This window comes from Myxocyprinus asiaticus, chromosome 3, assembly GCF_019703515.2.
Source record: "Myxocyprinus asiaticus isolate MX2 ecotype Aquarium Trade chromosome 3, UBuf_Myxa_2, whole genome shotgun sequence".
In the NCBI taxonomy this organism is placed as follows: domain Eukaryota; kingdom Metazoa; phylum Chordata; class Actinopteri; order Cypriniformes; family Catostomidae; genus Myxocyprinus; species Myxocyprinus asiaticus.
Window position 1 is genome coordinate 9,063,761 of NC_059346.1, and position 13,818 is coordinate 9,077,578.

Below are 13,818 nucleotides of genomic sequence, written 5' to 3' on the forward strand. Positions count from 1 at the left end.
ACACCTGAATTTCTGTACAGGAATCATTAAATTGCATCCACCTGTCTGTCTGTCTTTACAAAAAAGAGTGATAAAACACTGTTTTTAAGTGTGAAAAAGAGACATTAGTAGATGTTCAGAGTGATGTTGTGCATGTGAATTTTGTTTAGTCCTTTTGGATGGAGGTGTTAGGGATTATTTTGTCTTATCTGGGCAGAGGATGGCTGACTTTTTTTTGGCTTTACTTACTATATACTTTCCGTTTTGATCGTCCATTTTTCTTCTTGGCTCTTATGCAAAGTTCAGATCTTTAGCAAGTTGTAAACATTGAATTTAAACAGATTTAAAATAGCAGTCTAAACAATGTGTTAACAGTCTCAATGTCTCTATTTCTTTGTCTCTTTAGGCTCACTATTCCACTGGAAGAGTGTCTGCCTCCTTCACATCCACAGCTATGGCTCCAGCCACAGCCCATGAAGCAGGTAATAGTGATACTCAGTGGCTGGACACGTAGCCAGAATTTTGACAATCAGCTTAAAGGGACAGATCCCAAAAAAAGGTCTAACAGTGTTTATTTGCCTTAATGAAAGTGAACAGGGTCTCCAGTTCCGTGACCAAATGTGCGAGATGATGTCATGATATTTTGCCATGAGACGCGATGAAAACCATAGAGATTTGATGTTATTGCCGTTGCCGCCATAACTGATTTAAGAGCTTTGTTTTTATTTGATTCGAAAGTGAATAACGACTTAAATTTCGCTCCGTTCATCCCATAAAGGGATCATATCGTTTCAGAAGACTTGGAATATAGTTCATGAGTTGTATCAATTAATTTTACTGTGGTTTTATTGTGTTTTTGTCATTTTGAGCATGACAGACCGGAGCCGTCAAGACATTTAAAAATTCACCTTGTGTGTTCCACAGAAGAAAGTAAGAATTAAAGTAAAAAATTTTCTTTAAAATATGGTCCATATTGCAGCTTTTTCTGTGTATGAACTACCCACTTAGATAGGAGCAAACCATCCAACTGACATGTAAAGTGACCAACCATAGTTTGTTGTTTTTATGTGACTTTTAGAGGTGAGTACATTTAAAATCGGACATAAGTTGAGAACAATTGCAAACAGGTGTCTCAAATTAACCACTTCAATATCTTTCAAAGATTTAATGTCATAAATCTTGCAAACTTTGGCAAATCCAGTGACTAGTTCTTCCTCTTAAGTAAGCATTGTAGAAGCCTGGCAGCTTGTTAATGAAAGTTTGTTTCCCAAAAATTGTGCCAATTGAAGGACTATTACAAATATTTGTATATAAGAATGCATAGCAGCCAGTCAGTCAGGTTGGAAATGACAAATATCAGCTAGCATTTGCCATTTTTTGTGTGCAGTATGCATCACAAACTGCTCCTGGCTAACTATCCTCCCTGTGGACAACTGAACACATTTTGTTTTTACATTAATATCATTATGGTGTCATGGCATGACTGGTGACACACAGCAAATGGCACAATTTCCCTATTTGTTTATGCTGGGAAGCATGCATTTCATATCATTGCATCATTTCAATACTTGGAACTGTTGGTTAGTGCCGGGGACTTTTGTGTCTGGCAGCTATTAATGTGGGTTTGTATTTTAAACTCATTTTAATGTAGCCTGGCTTCCATACAGTGCATTCAGAAAGTATTCAGACCCCTTCATTTTTTCACATTTTGTTATGTTGCAGTCTTATGCTAAAATGCTTTAAATAATTTTTTTTGCACATCAATCTACACTCCATACCCCATAATGACAAAGCAGTTTTGACAACTTGGCAAATGTATTAAAAAGAAAAAACTGAAATATCACAATGACATAAGTATCCAGACCCTTTGCTATGACACTTGAAATTTAGCTCAGGTGCATCCCATTTCTCTGGATCATCTCTGAGATGTTTCTACACTTTGATAAGAGTCCACCTGTGGCAAATTCAATTGATTAGACATGATTTGGAAAGGCACACACCTGTCTATATAAGGTCTCACAGCTGAAAATGCATGTCAGATCTAAAATAAAGCCATGAGGTCAAAGGAACTGCCTGCTGAGCTCAGAGACGGGATTGTTTCGAGGCACAGATCTGGGAAAGGCTACAAAAAATGTTTGGCTGCATTGAAGGTTCCCAAGAGCACAGTGGCCTCCATAATTCTTAAATGAAGTTTGGAACAACCAGGACTCTTCCTAGAGCTGGCCGCCTGGCCAAACTGAGCAATCGGGGGAGAAGGGCGTTGGTAAGAGAGGTGAACAAAAACCCGATGGTCACTCTGGTTGAGCTCCAGAGATTGTGTGGAGATGGGAGAAACTTGCAGAAGGCCACACGGAAGCCTCTCCTCAGGGCAAGACACACAAAAAAGCACCTAAAGGACTCTCAGACTGTGAGAAACAAGATTCTCTGGTCGGATGAAATAAAGATTAAACTGTTTTGCCTCAATTCCAAGTGTCATGTCTGGAGGAAACCAGGCACCGCTCATCACCTGTGCAATACCATCCCAACGGTGAAGCATGTTGGTGGTAGTGTCATGCTTTGGGGGTGTTTTTCAGTGGCAGGGACTGGGGGACTGGTCAGGGTTGAAGAAAAACTGAACACAGCAAAATACAGAGATATCCTTAATGAAAACTTGTCAAAGTTGTCAAAAATCTGTTTTTTGCCTTGTCATTATATGGGGTATGGAGTGTAGATTGATGTGAAAAAAAAAAAATGTCTGAATGCACTGTATACCCCAGGAAACCATCTGACAGCTGTCAAAGCAGTCTTGCATACCTGTTCATTTCCGTCTCTTTTGTGTAGGGCTGTTATGTTAAAAATGTTGTCAATGTCTGTGCCGCACTCATTCTTGAATGTACAGAATGATAATTTTTTTCTTTGTGTTTTCAGATGTGAGAAGAAAGGCTACATTCGTCTGCACACAAACAAATGAAAACCTGAATTTGGAGTTACACTGTGATAAGGTAACACAATATGAAACACTCAAACATTAACAAACCTAACTCAGAAGTGGACCCCAAGAGGTAGCCGCTTGTAATGCCTGTTCAAAAGTAATTATTGCGATATCTCGTTCTTGAGCACTGGAAAAACAGAGAAATAAATGCTTAATTTGACAATGTATAGCTTTGCTTTAATCTCATGCGACCCCACGTCTACATGCGTGGATGTTGTATTTTGGCTTCGCTATACACAACACATAATTGAATTTCATTTAAACCGAGTGATCTCAGTTCAGGAGACTCTGTGTTGTCAGTAAAGGGTTAAACTTTCGACATACAGAGTCATGTGACCAAACAACATGGCATCGATCACAGTGGAGTTTGTCTTTGGGAGAAATGGCAACAGAAGTACATCTGGTAAGAAACCTAATTATGTTTTTAAATTGAAACCTGTTTGAGTCAAAATTGAGTCTCTAGTTTAATCCGATATGCCATTTTTAAAATTTGAGCGATTTATCGCAAAATGGCACACAATGACCACATATGTGGACTGTATGCTCATTTTAATTTAAAATATAATATATTTACTGTACATTATCACATTGAGAATCAATGGATGCATCCAAAAGCTGGAAAATTTTGCTTTCAGAGTCTTTATATGGAGTTAGGATGAAAATATGGTGCATTTCAAACTGTTCTGTGACCAGTGCAGACAGACCGCACATTTGTGGTTAAGTCATTAACTAAATAAGAAGCAAGGGAGCATCCTATAGTTCTCAATGCATAAGTGCATTCATTTCCAACATCCTATGAAAAGTTCAGTTTCAGGCTGCAGATGATGTTTGGAGCACTCCGCATGTTTGGCAGACATGGGACAATGGTAATCAGTACATAGATTCATAATTTATAATGCTTAATTTTATTTTAAAATGGTTGACAGTGATTGGATGATGCTGGCCATTACTTTGTATCAGGTATAATTATGCTAATTTCTGATGTAATGTCTGTAACATCTCAAAAACATGAATAACCAACACTCCTCGAAACATAAACAATTTGATAATAATAATAATAAAAAAAAAAATCTGACTTTCTATAGCTTGTTTTTATTTAAAATTTCACAACTTGGTCCCACTGTTAACATATGTGGACCTACATTTTTTGGAAAACTATTTGGTCTAAAAAAAAAATTTTTTTTTTTTGTGCATGTTTCTTAGGAGCTAGTTACAAATCAAAAAGGGGAATGGAAAATGCACACAGCAGTCACGCTTGGGTCTCAGGAGGTTAAAATACATTAATTGTCATATTTACATAGTTAAGTTGACATCATAAAGCGATTTTGTTAGATTTCTAATAAAGGCACCACACAGAGTAGCCATTAAAATTTCTTTTGGCCAATTTAATCGCTTTGGGGTCCAATGGAGATAGATTTTTGCACTAAATCAGCACATATACTCACCAATAAACGTGCAATTACACCGACTCACTCACTATCTCATATGTGAGATTGCATAGGTGGAAAGCACTCACACCTTTCTCTCTCATAGGTGATAAACACACCTGCCCTCCCTCCCTCTCTTTTTCTGTTCCACTCTCTTTCTAATATTCAAAGCTATATTGGCATAATAAAAAGGGGTTTGCATTGCCAAAACATTAGAAAACATTATACATAAACATGTGCTTTGATGCATATATTGCAGTCAGCAGATACTGAGCTTGATGTAAATACTCTCTTTGCAGATGTCTCTGCCTCACAGAAACACATACACACACACCACATATAAGCAGATCAAAACCTGCACAAGTCATTGAGTTTTTTAATCTCTTTTTATTTCAGTCTTTATTCTTGTCTTCATGCTTGCTTATCATGTAAATGTGATTCTCTCTCTCTCTCTCTCTCTCTCTGTCTGGATACACAACTCTATTTGACACGTTGTTTGCTGTCACGCACTTAATCAGAGCAAGGCCAGTGCTAACTAATTACAGATAAAGAACAAGGGAAGGGAATTAGAAAGACTGGATACAGTTTTGGGAGGCCCAAACTATTTATAACATTTTTATAACCATAATTACATTCCAATTTAGAGTATCCTCAGACACTTTAATGAAAACACAGACTGCCCATGATATTTATGAATAGAGCAGGAGTGCGGTAGAGGTGTGCATGTTTAAAGCTTTTACTCTCTGTGTGTGTGTGTGTGTGTGTGTGTGTGTGTGTGTGTGTGTGTGTTTCATGTCTAGTGGTCTAACTGGCAGTCTTCTCTTTACATAATATATAATTCATCCATTCAGAGCCCTCGAAACCTCTTTGACACCCTGCAACTGCTGACCTACATAGATTGACTCTCTCTATTTATTCGTTGTCTTTTGTCTTTATACTGTATATGGGTAGACATAAAATAAAAACAATGACACTATTACATACCTAGGGTCTCTAATGACCCTATATGCTTTTGGTACTTAAACTTAAACTGTGTGTGTGTGTGTGTGTGTATATATATATATATATATATATATATATATATATATATGTTTCACAGAAGCATTTGTCTTAAGATGGTTATTTATATCTTCAGCTTTAGTGTGTCAATAGGAAAAATACATGTTAGAGTCCCAAACATTACTTTTGCAAATAGAAAATATTAGAAGATTAGAATAGAAGAACAGGGTACTCTGCAACAGATGTCATGGCCCCCACAGAGCCCCCCACTGAACATCATGTCAGTCTGAGATTATATGAAGAGACAGAAGCAATTGAGACAGACTAAATAGATAGAAGAACTGTGATGAATTCTCCAAGAAGCTTGGAACATCCTATCTGCCAACAACCAAGAAAAACTGTGTCCAGATGTCACACCAAATATTGATTTAGCTTTTTTATTTTTACTTGACTTTGTATGATGTTAATTGCTAAATGAAAACTATTTATGGCATTATTTTTGAAGACATCCTCACTATGCAACATTTTTCACAAGTGCCTTAAACTTTTGCACAGTACTGTGTATTTAATTATTTGCAATTTTGGCTTTTTTGTCTGTGTGTGTTACACTATTTGTAAACGATAGATTGAGGAATACTAAAGAGGTGTGGGCACATCTCAAAAAATGGATGTGGTACAGGGGGTGGAATGAGGTCTCAGGTCTCTAAAGACCCGAGGTATGCATTTAAGGGTTAAAACTCTTTTCAACAGCATTTTTTATTTTATTTTAATTTTTATACTGTAATTATTATTAAGGCTGCAACAAACTGTTGTTAATCAATTAATCTGTAGATTATTTCAGTTTGGCGATAAATCAGATTAATTTTCTTATTTTTTTTTAGCATTTTATTGAAAAGCATGTTTTCAAAATAATTTTAAAATAATGCACTCTCAAGCTTTGAACAGCTTGTGTTGTACACTTTTATTCGCTGCAGCTCGTTTGGAGGCCTCTGTCACATTCCAAATGTTTTTTGTTTTTTTGCAATAGAAATAGGTTTTTAACTAGCACAAAATGGCATCAATGAAAAAGGTTCTCCGGTGCAAAAACCTGACTAATTGATGATACATTTTTGTTTAAAAAACAAAACAAAACCTCTTTCTATTGGTTTTTATAGATTTTATTGATTTTATTTGTTATGCATGCAGTTATTATGACATCATATTAAATGAGAGACTACATTAAATTTTTTTTTTGTTTTTGTTTTTTTTTTTTCAGATTTTTTTCTTCCTCTATTTTTGTGTCCTGATCTGATGATTTTTCTCTCCTCTCATTTCTTTTCTTGACATTTTCTGCATCCTACAGAGCTTGTAAAATCATCCCCACTTCCCCAGATAAATTGTGTTCCTTATGGCCTTGCGCTGGCAGTAAAACTTAAATTCTCTGTCCTCGACCGGTTAGATGCAGCGTGCCTGATGTTATTTATGTGAGAACGTTCTGTCAGACTTGCACCCCTGAGTTGAAGCCACACGTGAATCACTTAATATCTATAATTTAGTGTTTCAACACAATACAGGCAAATCTAATTTGTCTGTACTGACATAAATTGAATATATACTGTAGGAACACTTAAATTACTTCAAATGTATTGTTTTATCACTGATAGTCTATTCCTTTTTCACACTTCTGTGAACATTGCACATTAAGCTGGGATCTGTCTAGTCCTTAGATCCCCTAAGTAAATACAACATACACTGCCTGGCCAAAAACAAACAAACTTGCTGTTTAGATTTAAATAAGCAGATACTTAAGAGCCTATGATTGGATCATTATTGCAATGATAATATGTTTCAGCTTATGGTTTCACCATAAATGATGAAGTGGAAAAGATACCGTTACTGTGTTTCAGAAGGGGCAAATTATTGGCCTGCATCAAGTAAAGAAAACAACTAAGGAGATAGCTGAAATCACTGGAATTGAGTTAAGAACTGTCCAACGCATTATTAAAATCTGGAAGGATAGTGGTGAACCTTCAGCTTCGCGGAAGAAATGTGGCCGGAAAAAACTCATGAATGATCATGATCAGAGATCACACGCTTGAAGTCACGCTGTAAAAAATCGACAGTAGAACTCACGGCTATGTTTAATAGTGAAAGTAAGAGCATTTCCACACGCACAGTGTGACGAGAACTTACAGGATTGGGACTAAACAGCTGTGTGGCCACAAGAAAGCCACTTGTTAGAGAGGCTAATCGGAAAAACAACATCAGTTTGCAAGGGAGTATAAAGATTGGACTGTGGAGCAATGGAAAAAGGTCATGTGGTCTGATGAGTCCTTATTTACCCTATTCCAAAGTGACAGGCGTGTCAGGGTAAGAAGGGAAGCGCATGAAGCAATGCATCCGTCATGCATAGTGCCCACTGTACAAGCCTCTGGAGACAGTGTTATGATCTGGGGTTGCTTCAATTGATCAGGTCTAGGCTCAGCAAAGCTATGCGGAAATAAAATGAAGTCAGCTGACTACCTGAATGTACTGAATGACCAGGTTATCCCATACATTATTTTTTTCTTCCCTGACGGCATGGGCATATTCCAATGCCAAGAATGCCAAGATTCATCGGGCTTAAATTGTGAAAGAGTGGTTCAGGGAGCATGAGGAATCATTTTCACACATGAATTGGCCACCATAGAGTCCTGACCTTAACCCCATTGAAAGTATTTGGGATGTGCTGGAGAAGACTTTATGGAGTGGTTTGACTGTCCCGTCATCTATACAAGATCTCGGCCAAAAAATAATGCAGCTGGACGAATATATACATATATATATGACGTTGCATAAGGTTGTCGAAAACAATGCTTTGACGAATGCACGCCGTAATCAAAGCTTAAGGCGGTGCAACGAAATATTAGAGGATGTGACTTGTTTTTTGGCCAGGCAGAGTATTACAGTCATTTTTATTGTAATACAATGATTTTTAATTAAAATAATGTCCCAATGAAAAAAATAAAAAATAAAAATTATGGTCCTAAAAGCAGGTTTCATCTTTTATATGATAAATGTAATTTCAGAATTTTTTTTTTAATTTTGTTTTGAAATATGACCCAGGCATTCTTTTGACATGTTTCATAAGATTCACCCTTCCAATAAAAAGTCATAACTAATTTGTAAACAGTGAGCCAAAAATAGGATCATCCCAAATCTGAGCAAACCACAGGAGGGAGGGAAGGAGAGAGGAGAGGAAAGAGGTGGAGGGTAATTTCTTATCAGTGTGACCTCTCCTCTTTGTCCTGATCTGACAAGTACACAGCCAATGAAATGAAACTAAAATAGCAGCTAGTTACTAGGGTTGTTTCTATGTCCGATAGGCAGTGTTTACCTTGATGACTCTGGCACAAACACGCACACGCACACACACTCAAGGGAATGTGTTTGCCTTTATAATGGGAGAGGAGAATGTGTCTGTGTGATATTAAAATATAAAAGACAGAAAGAAAAAGAAAAATGAGGGAAAATTATTTGTTAGACAAATAACTTACATTTTATATCTTATTTTTATAATTTTCATAATGAACTAAATAATGCATTTTAGTTGGGTATGCATATGAAAATTGTAAAACATCAATATAAAATGTAGAGGACATCAAAGACATTGAAGCAAAAACAAAAACATCCACTAAAATACTAATATATATATATATATATATATATATATACACCGATCAGCCACAACATTAAAACCACCTGCCTAATATTGTGTAGGTCCCCCTCGTGCCGCCAAAACAGCACCAACCCGCATCTCAGAATAGCATTCTGAGATACTATTCTTCTCACCACAATTGTACAGAGCAGTTATTTGAGTTACCGTAGACTTTGTCAGTTCGAACCAGTCTGGCCATTCTCTGTTGACCTCTCTCATCAACAAGGCATTTCCATCCACAGAACTGCCGCTCACTGGATATTTTTTGTTTTTGCCATCATTTTTTTTTTGTGCATGTTTCTTAGGAGCTAGTTACAAATCAAAAAGGGGAATGGAAAATGCACACAACAGTCACGCTTGGGTCTCAGGAGGTTAAAATACATTAATTGTCATATTTACATAGTTAAGTTGCATGAAAATCCCAGGAGATCAGCAGTTGCAGAAATACTCAAACCAGCCCATCTGGCACCAACAATATATATATATATATACACACACACACACACACACATTTTGTACCATTCTACATAAAACTGAATGTTAAAAAACATTTGTTTTTTGGGAAAAACTGCATACATTACCACATATCAGAGAAATGACTACAATACAAGTTTTTTTTATTATTATTATTAAAATATGCACAAATGAAAGTATAACAAATATTATTACCATGCGTAATAATACTTTTACAATTTAAATAATATTATTTTCTTTGCATTACAGTGATGCAAATTTGTGTGCTTAATTGCCCTGAAACTAATGTATTTTAATCGTCCTTATAATAGGCTTAATTTTCTTTAAGAAAATTATACTTTCTCCTTTTTTTTTTCTTTTTGGTTTTGTAGTGAAATATGACCCTGACTTGTTCTTTACAGGTTTCGTAAGATTCCCCTGTGAACAAATGCCCTTTTTTCTCAATGTTTTCAGTTAACCGCATATTCCATCCATTTTTCCTTTAAGGAGCATTTGGATTGAAATGTCATTGTAGACAGTTATGAAACACTGTCAGATCTACAGTATATGTACAAACTGATTGAGATCTAGCATGACAACTTTATTTTTGTAGGGGGTGTGTGTGTGTGTGTGTGTGTGTGTGTGTGTGTGTGTGTGTGTGTGTCCTGCTTGCCCTCATTTCATGGTGACTTAGAAAACTTTAATGTGGAATTTGTTTCTGAATCTCACAGTAAGGCACACAATGTCATCCTGGGCACAAAATCAGTTTATTTACTCTGGATGTTTTTATTTTAGGAGAAGAATGTCTAATCGTCATAGAAACAAGCAAATAAACACACACACAGTCTGAGAGAGGAAGCAACTTTTTTAACTTTCGATGCTTTTTGTTTTTATAAGTGTCTTATGTAAGCAAATCTTTCACTTACCTAATAATGATAGCAGACTTTAACATGTTCAAAGTACATTCAAAACTGCCAGATGTATCACGAACAGCCAGATTTAACCTTATTGTTTACTGACCTCTATAGCACACAGAAGTTCCTTTTAATTGCGCTTACAGGCTGAAACACGTTTTGAGTGCCGAAGTAAAATTTTTAGGGTTAGGGATTTAAACAAACCCCTAACCCTGAAGTATGACAATAAGGAATAGTAATGGTGCTTGCCTTAGCAAAAACCACTAATAAGTTACAAAAGTGTCTTGTTATTGGTTCTCCTGTGATACTTTACGTGCTTATGATTGCGCTGTCTCTGAGGAAAAGAGGAAAGAACTACAACAAAAGTTTATTTGTAAATGCTCATTGTTCATGGTTCAATACACCCCCTCTTTCTCTCTGTTAAGCAGACTGCTCCACAGGTGACAACATATTGAGAAATTATTTTCATAAATTACATTTCCTGACATTTAAGAGTGAGATTTGTTTTACTCTTTTTCAGGTACCCAAGACTGGAGAGAACTTTATTAAACTGTGTAAGAAAGGATATTATGACGGCACAGTATTCCACCGCTCTATTCGAAATTTTATGGTAAATACATTAAAATTGTAACCTTTTCCTACAGTATGTATACAAGTGTGTGTGTTTGTACCTACATTTATTTGTTTGCTAGTTACAGACAAATATATATATATATATATATTAGTATATACACACAGACCACTTTATTAGGTACACCTACTCATTCATGCGATTATCTAATCAGCCAATCATGTGGCAGTAGTGGACAGTTAAAGACTGGAAAAACATAGCTTAGTCTGATGAATCTCGATTTCTGCTGAAGTACATAGATGGTAGGTCCACTGCAGCCTCAGATTTCTGTTCTTGGCTGACAGAATTGGAACCCGACGTGGTCTTCTGCTGTTGTAGCCCATCCGCCTCAAGGTTCGACGAGTTGTGCGTAGCAGATATATTTGTGCAGCTGTCAATGAGCAGGACTGCTTTTAGCCACAGTATTCACACGTTAAAGTAACAAAGAAATGTAGAATAATGTGAATAGGACGTGGCAAAAGTCAAGATGAAGAAGAACCTGTTATAGAGCTGTTGAGTTCCAGAAGTAAAAAATAATTTCTTTTCTCCATTGATTAATTGATCTTTAACAATAACTTATAAACCTTTAAAGACAGACCTACTGTGAGCCTCAAGGTTGTTAATCAATGGTATATGCTTTTGTTTATGCCATCAACCCGCATTATTTCAACTTCATTTAAAAAAAAATCTTATTTTAATAGTTGTAATTCCTGGTGAAGAACTACAATACCCATAAACCCGTAAATATCTGATACGTTAATCAGAAGCAGCAAACAAACAGTGGGAAAAGAGCTCTGAAGCGACTGCCCACTTCCATGACGCACTTCAAATGGCACAATCAAGTTGATCTCCCCATACACTTCTGTACTTCTATATTTTACAGTATACACTCACTGAAACTTTATTAGGAACACTATGGTCCTAATGAAATGCCCGACGTGTTCTTCTGCTGTTTTAGCCCATCCGTCTCCAGGTTCAACATGTTGTGCATTCTGAGATGTTATTCTGCTCAGTACAATTGTACAGAGTGGTTATCTGAGTGACCATAGCCTTTCTACATTTACATTTATGCATTTGGCAGATGCTTTTATCCAAAGCGACTTACAGTGCCCTTATTACAGGGACAATCCCCCTGGAGCAACCCGGAGTTAAGTGCCTTGCTCAAGGACACAATGGTGGTGGCTGTGGGGATCGAACCAACAACCTTCTGCTTACCAGTTCTGTGCTTTAGTCCACTACGCCACCACTTTCTGTCAGCTTGAACCAGTCTGGCCAACAACAAGGCTTTTTCGTCCACAGAACTGCCACTTACCTCATTTCTGAGTAAACTCTAGAGACTGTTGTGTGTGAAAATCCCAGGAGATCAGCAGTTACAAAAATTCTCAAACCAGCCCATCTGGCACCAACAATCATGCCACGGTCGAAATCACTAAGATACATTTTTTTCCCCATTCTGATGGTTGATGTGAACATTAACTGAAGGTCCTGACCCGTATCTGCATGAGTTTATGCATGGCACTGCTGCCACATGATTGGCTGATTAGATAATAGCATGAATAAGTAGATGTTCAGGTGTGCCTAATTAAATGGTCGGTGAGTGTATATATACAGTACTGTGATAAAGTCTTTGGCGAATTAGATGTTCCTTAAAAGCATTTGTCCTAAGATGGTTATTTTATATATTCTCCTTTAGTGTTTCAGTAGGAAAAACTGTAACAACTTTAGATTTCCAAACATTCCTTTTCCAAATAGAAATGAATAGAAGTAGAACAATGAGTCCTGAAACAGATGGTAGGGCCCCCACAGAGCCTGGATCTCAGCATCATTGAATCAGTCTGGGATTACATGAAGAGAAAGAAGCAGTTGAGGCAGTCTAAATACATAGAACTGTGGCAAGTTTTCCAAGATGCTTGGAGCCAACATCCATGAAAAACTGCACAAGTGTACTTAGGAGAATTGGTGCTGTTTTAAAGGCATAGGTTGGTCACACCACATATTTAGTTTTTTTATGTTTACTGCTTTTTCTGTTAATTGATTAATAAAAATTATTCATGCCATTATTTTTAAAGACTTTCTCACTATACAACATTTTTCACAACTGCCTAATATATATATATATATATATATATATATATATAGATAGATAGATAGTGTGTGTGTGTGTGTGTGTATATATATATATATATGTATATATATATATATGTGTGTGTGTGTGTGTGTGTGTGTGTGTGTGTGTATATATATATATATATATATATACACACACACACACACACACACACACACACACACACACACACACACACACACACACACACACTACCGGTCAAAAGTTTTGAAACACTTGACTGAAAAGTTTCTCATGATCTTAAAAATCTTTTGATATGAAGGCATATGCTTAAATGTTTGCAATTAGTTTTGAAATTAGACAAAAATATAATTGTGCCACCATATTAATTTATTTCATTATAAAACTAAAAAAAAAAATTAAAAAAAAAAATAATTTTTGAAATTTATGACATGGACCAAATAATAAAGAAAAGCAGCCAATAAGTGCCCAATATAGATGGGAACTCCTTCAATACTGTTTAAAAAGCATCCCAGGGTGATATCTCAAGACATTGGTTGAGAAAATGTCAAGAGTACATGTCTGCAAATTCTAGGCAAAGGGTGACTACTTTGAAGTTGCTGAAATATAACACAGTTTTGATTTATTTTGGATTTTTGTCACAACATAATTCCCATAGTTCCATTTATGTTATTCCACAGTTTTGATGACTAAACTATTA

At 36.3% G+C, this 13,818-nt stretch overlaps 1 protein-coding gene across 7 annotated transcripts in view; it reads left to right on the forward strand.

Moving 5' to 3' along the window:
* LOC127430360 (RING-type E3 ubiquitin-protein ligase PPIL2-like) overlaps positions 1-13,818 on the forward strand; it is a 67,784-nt gene that overhangs the window by 31,375 nt on the left and 22,591 nt on the right. For 6 of the 7 annotated variants that reach the window (XM_051680108.1, XM_051680115.1, XM_051680107.1 and 3 more), the window contains exons 10-14: positions 386-461; positions 2,887-2,960; positions 3,277-3,353; positions 3,759-3,816; positions 10,940-11,029. In XM_051680108.1, the coding sequence (XP_051536068.1) occupies positions 386-461; positions 2,887-2,960; positions 3,277-3,353; positions 3,759-3,816; positions 10,940-11,029 (375 nt within the window). The remainder of the gene's footprint in view (positions 1-385; positions 462-2,886; positions 2,961-3,276; positions 3,354-3,758; positions 3,817-10,939; positions 11,030-13,818) is intronic. The other variant, XM_051680123.1, reaches the window with a different exon arrangement.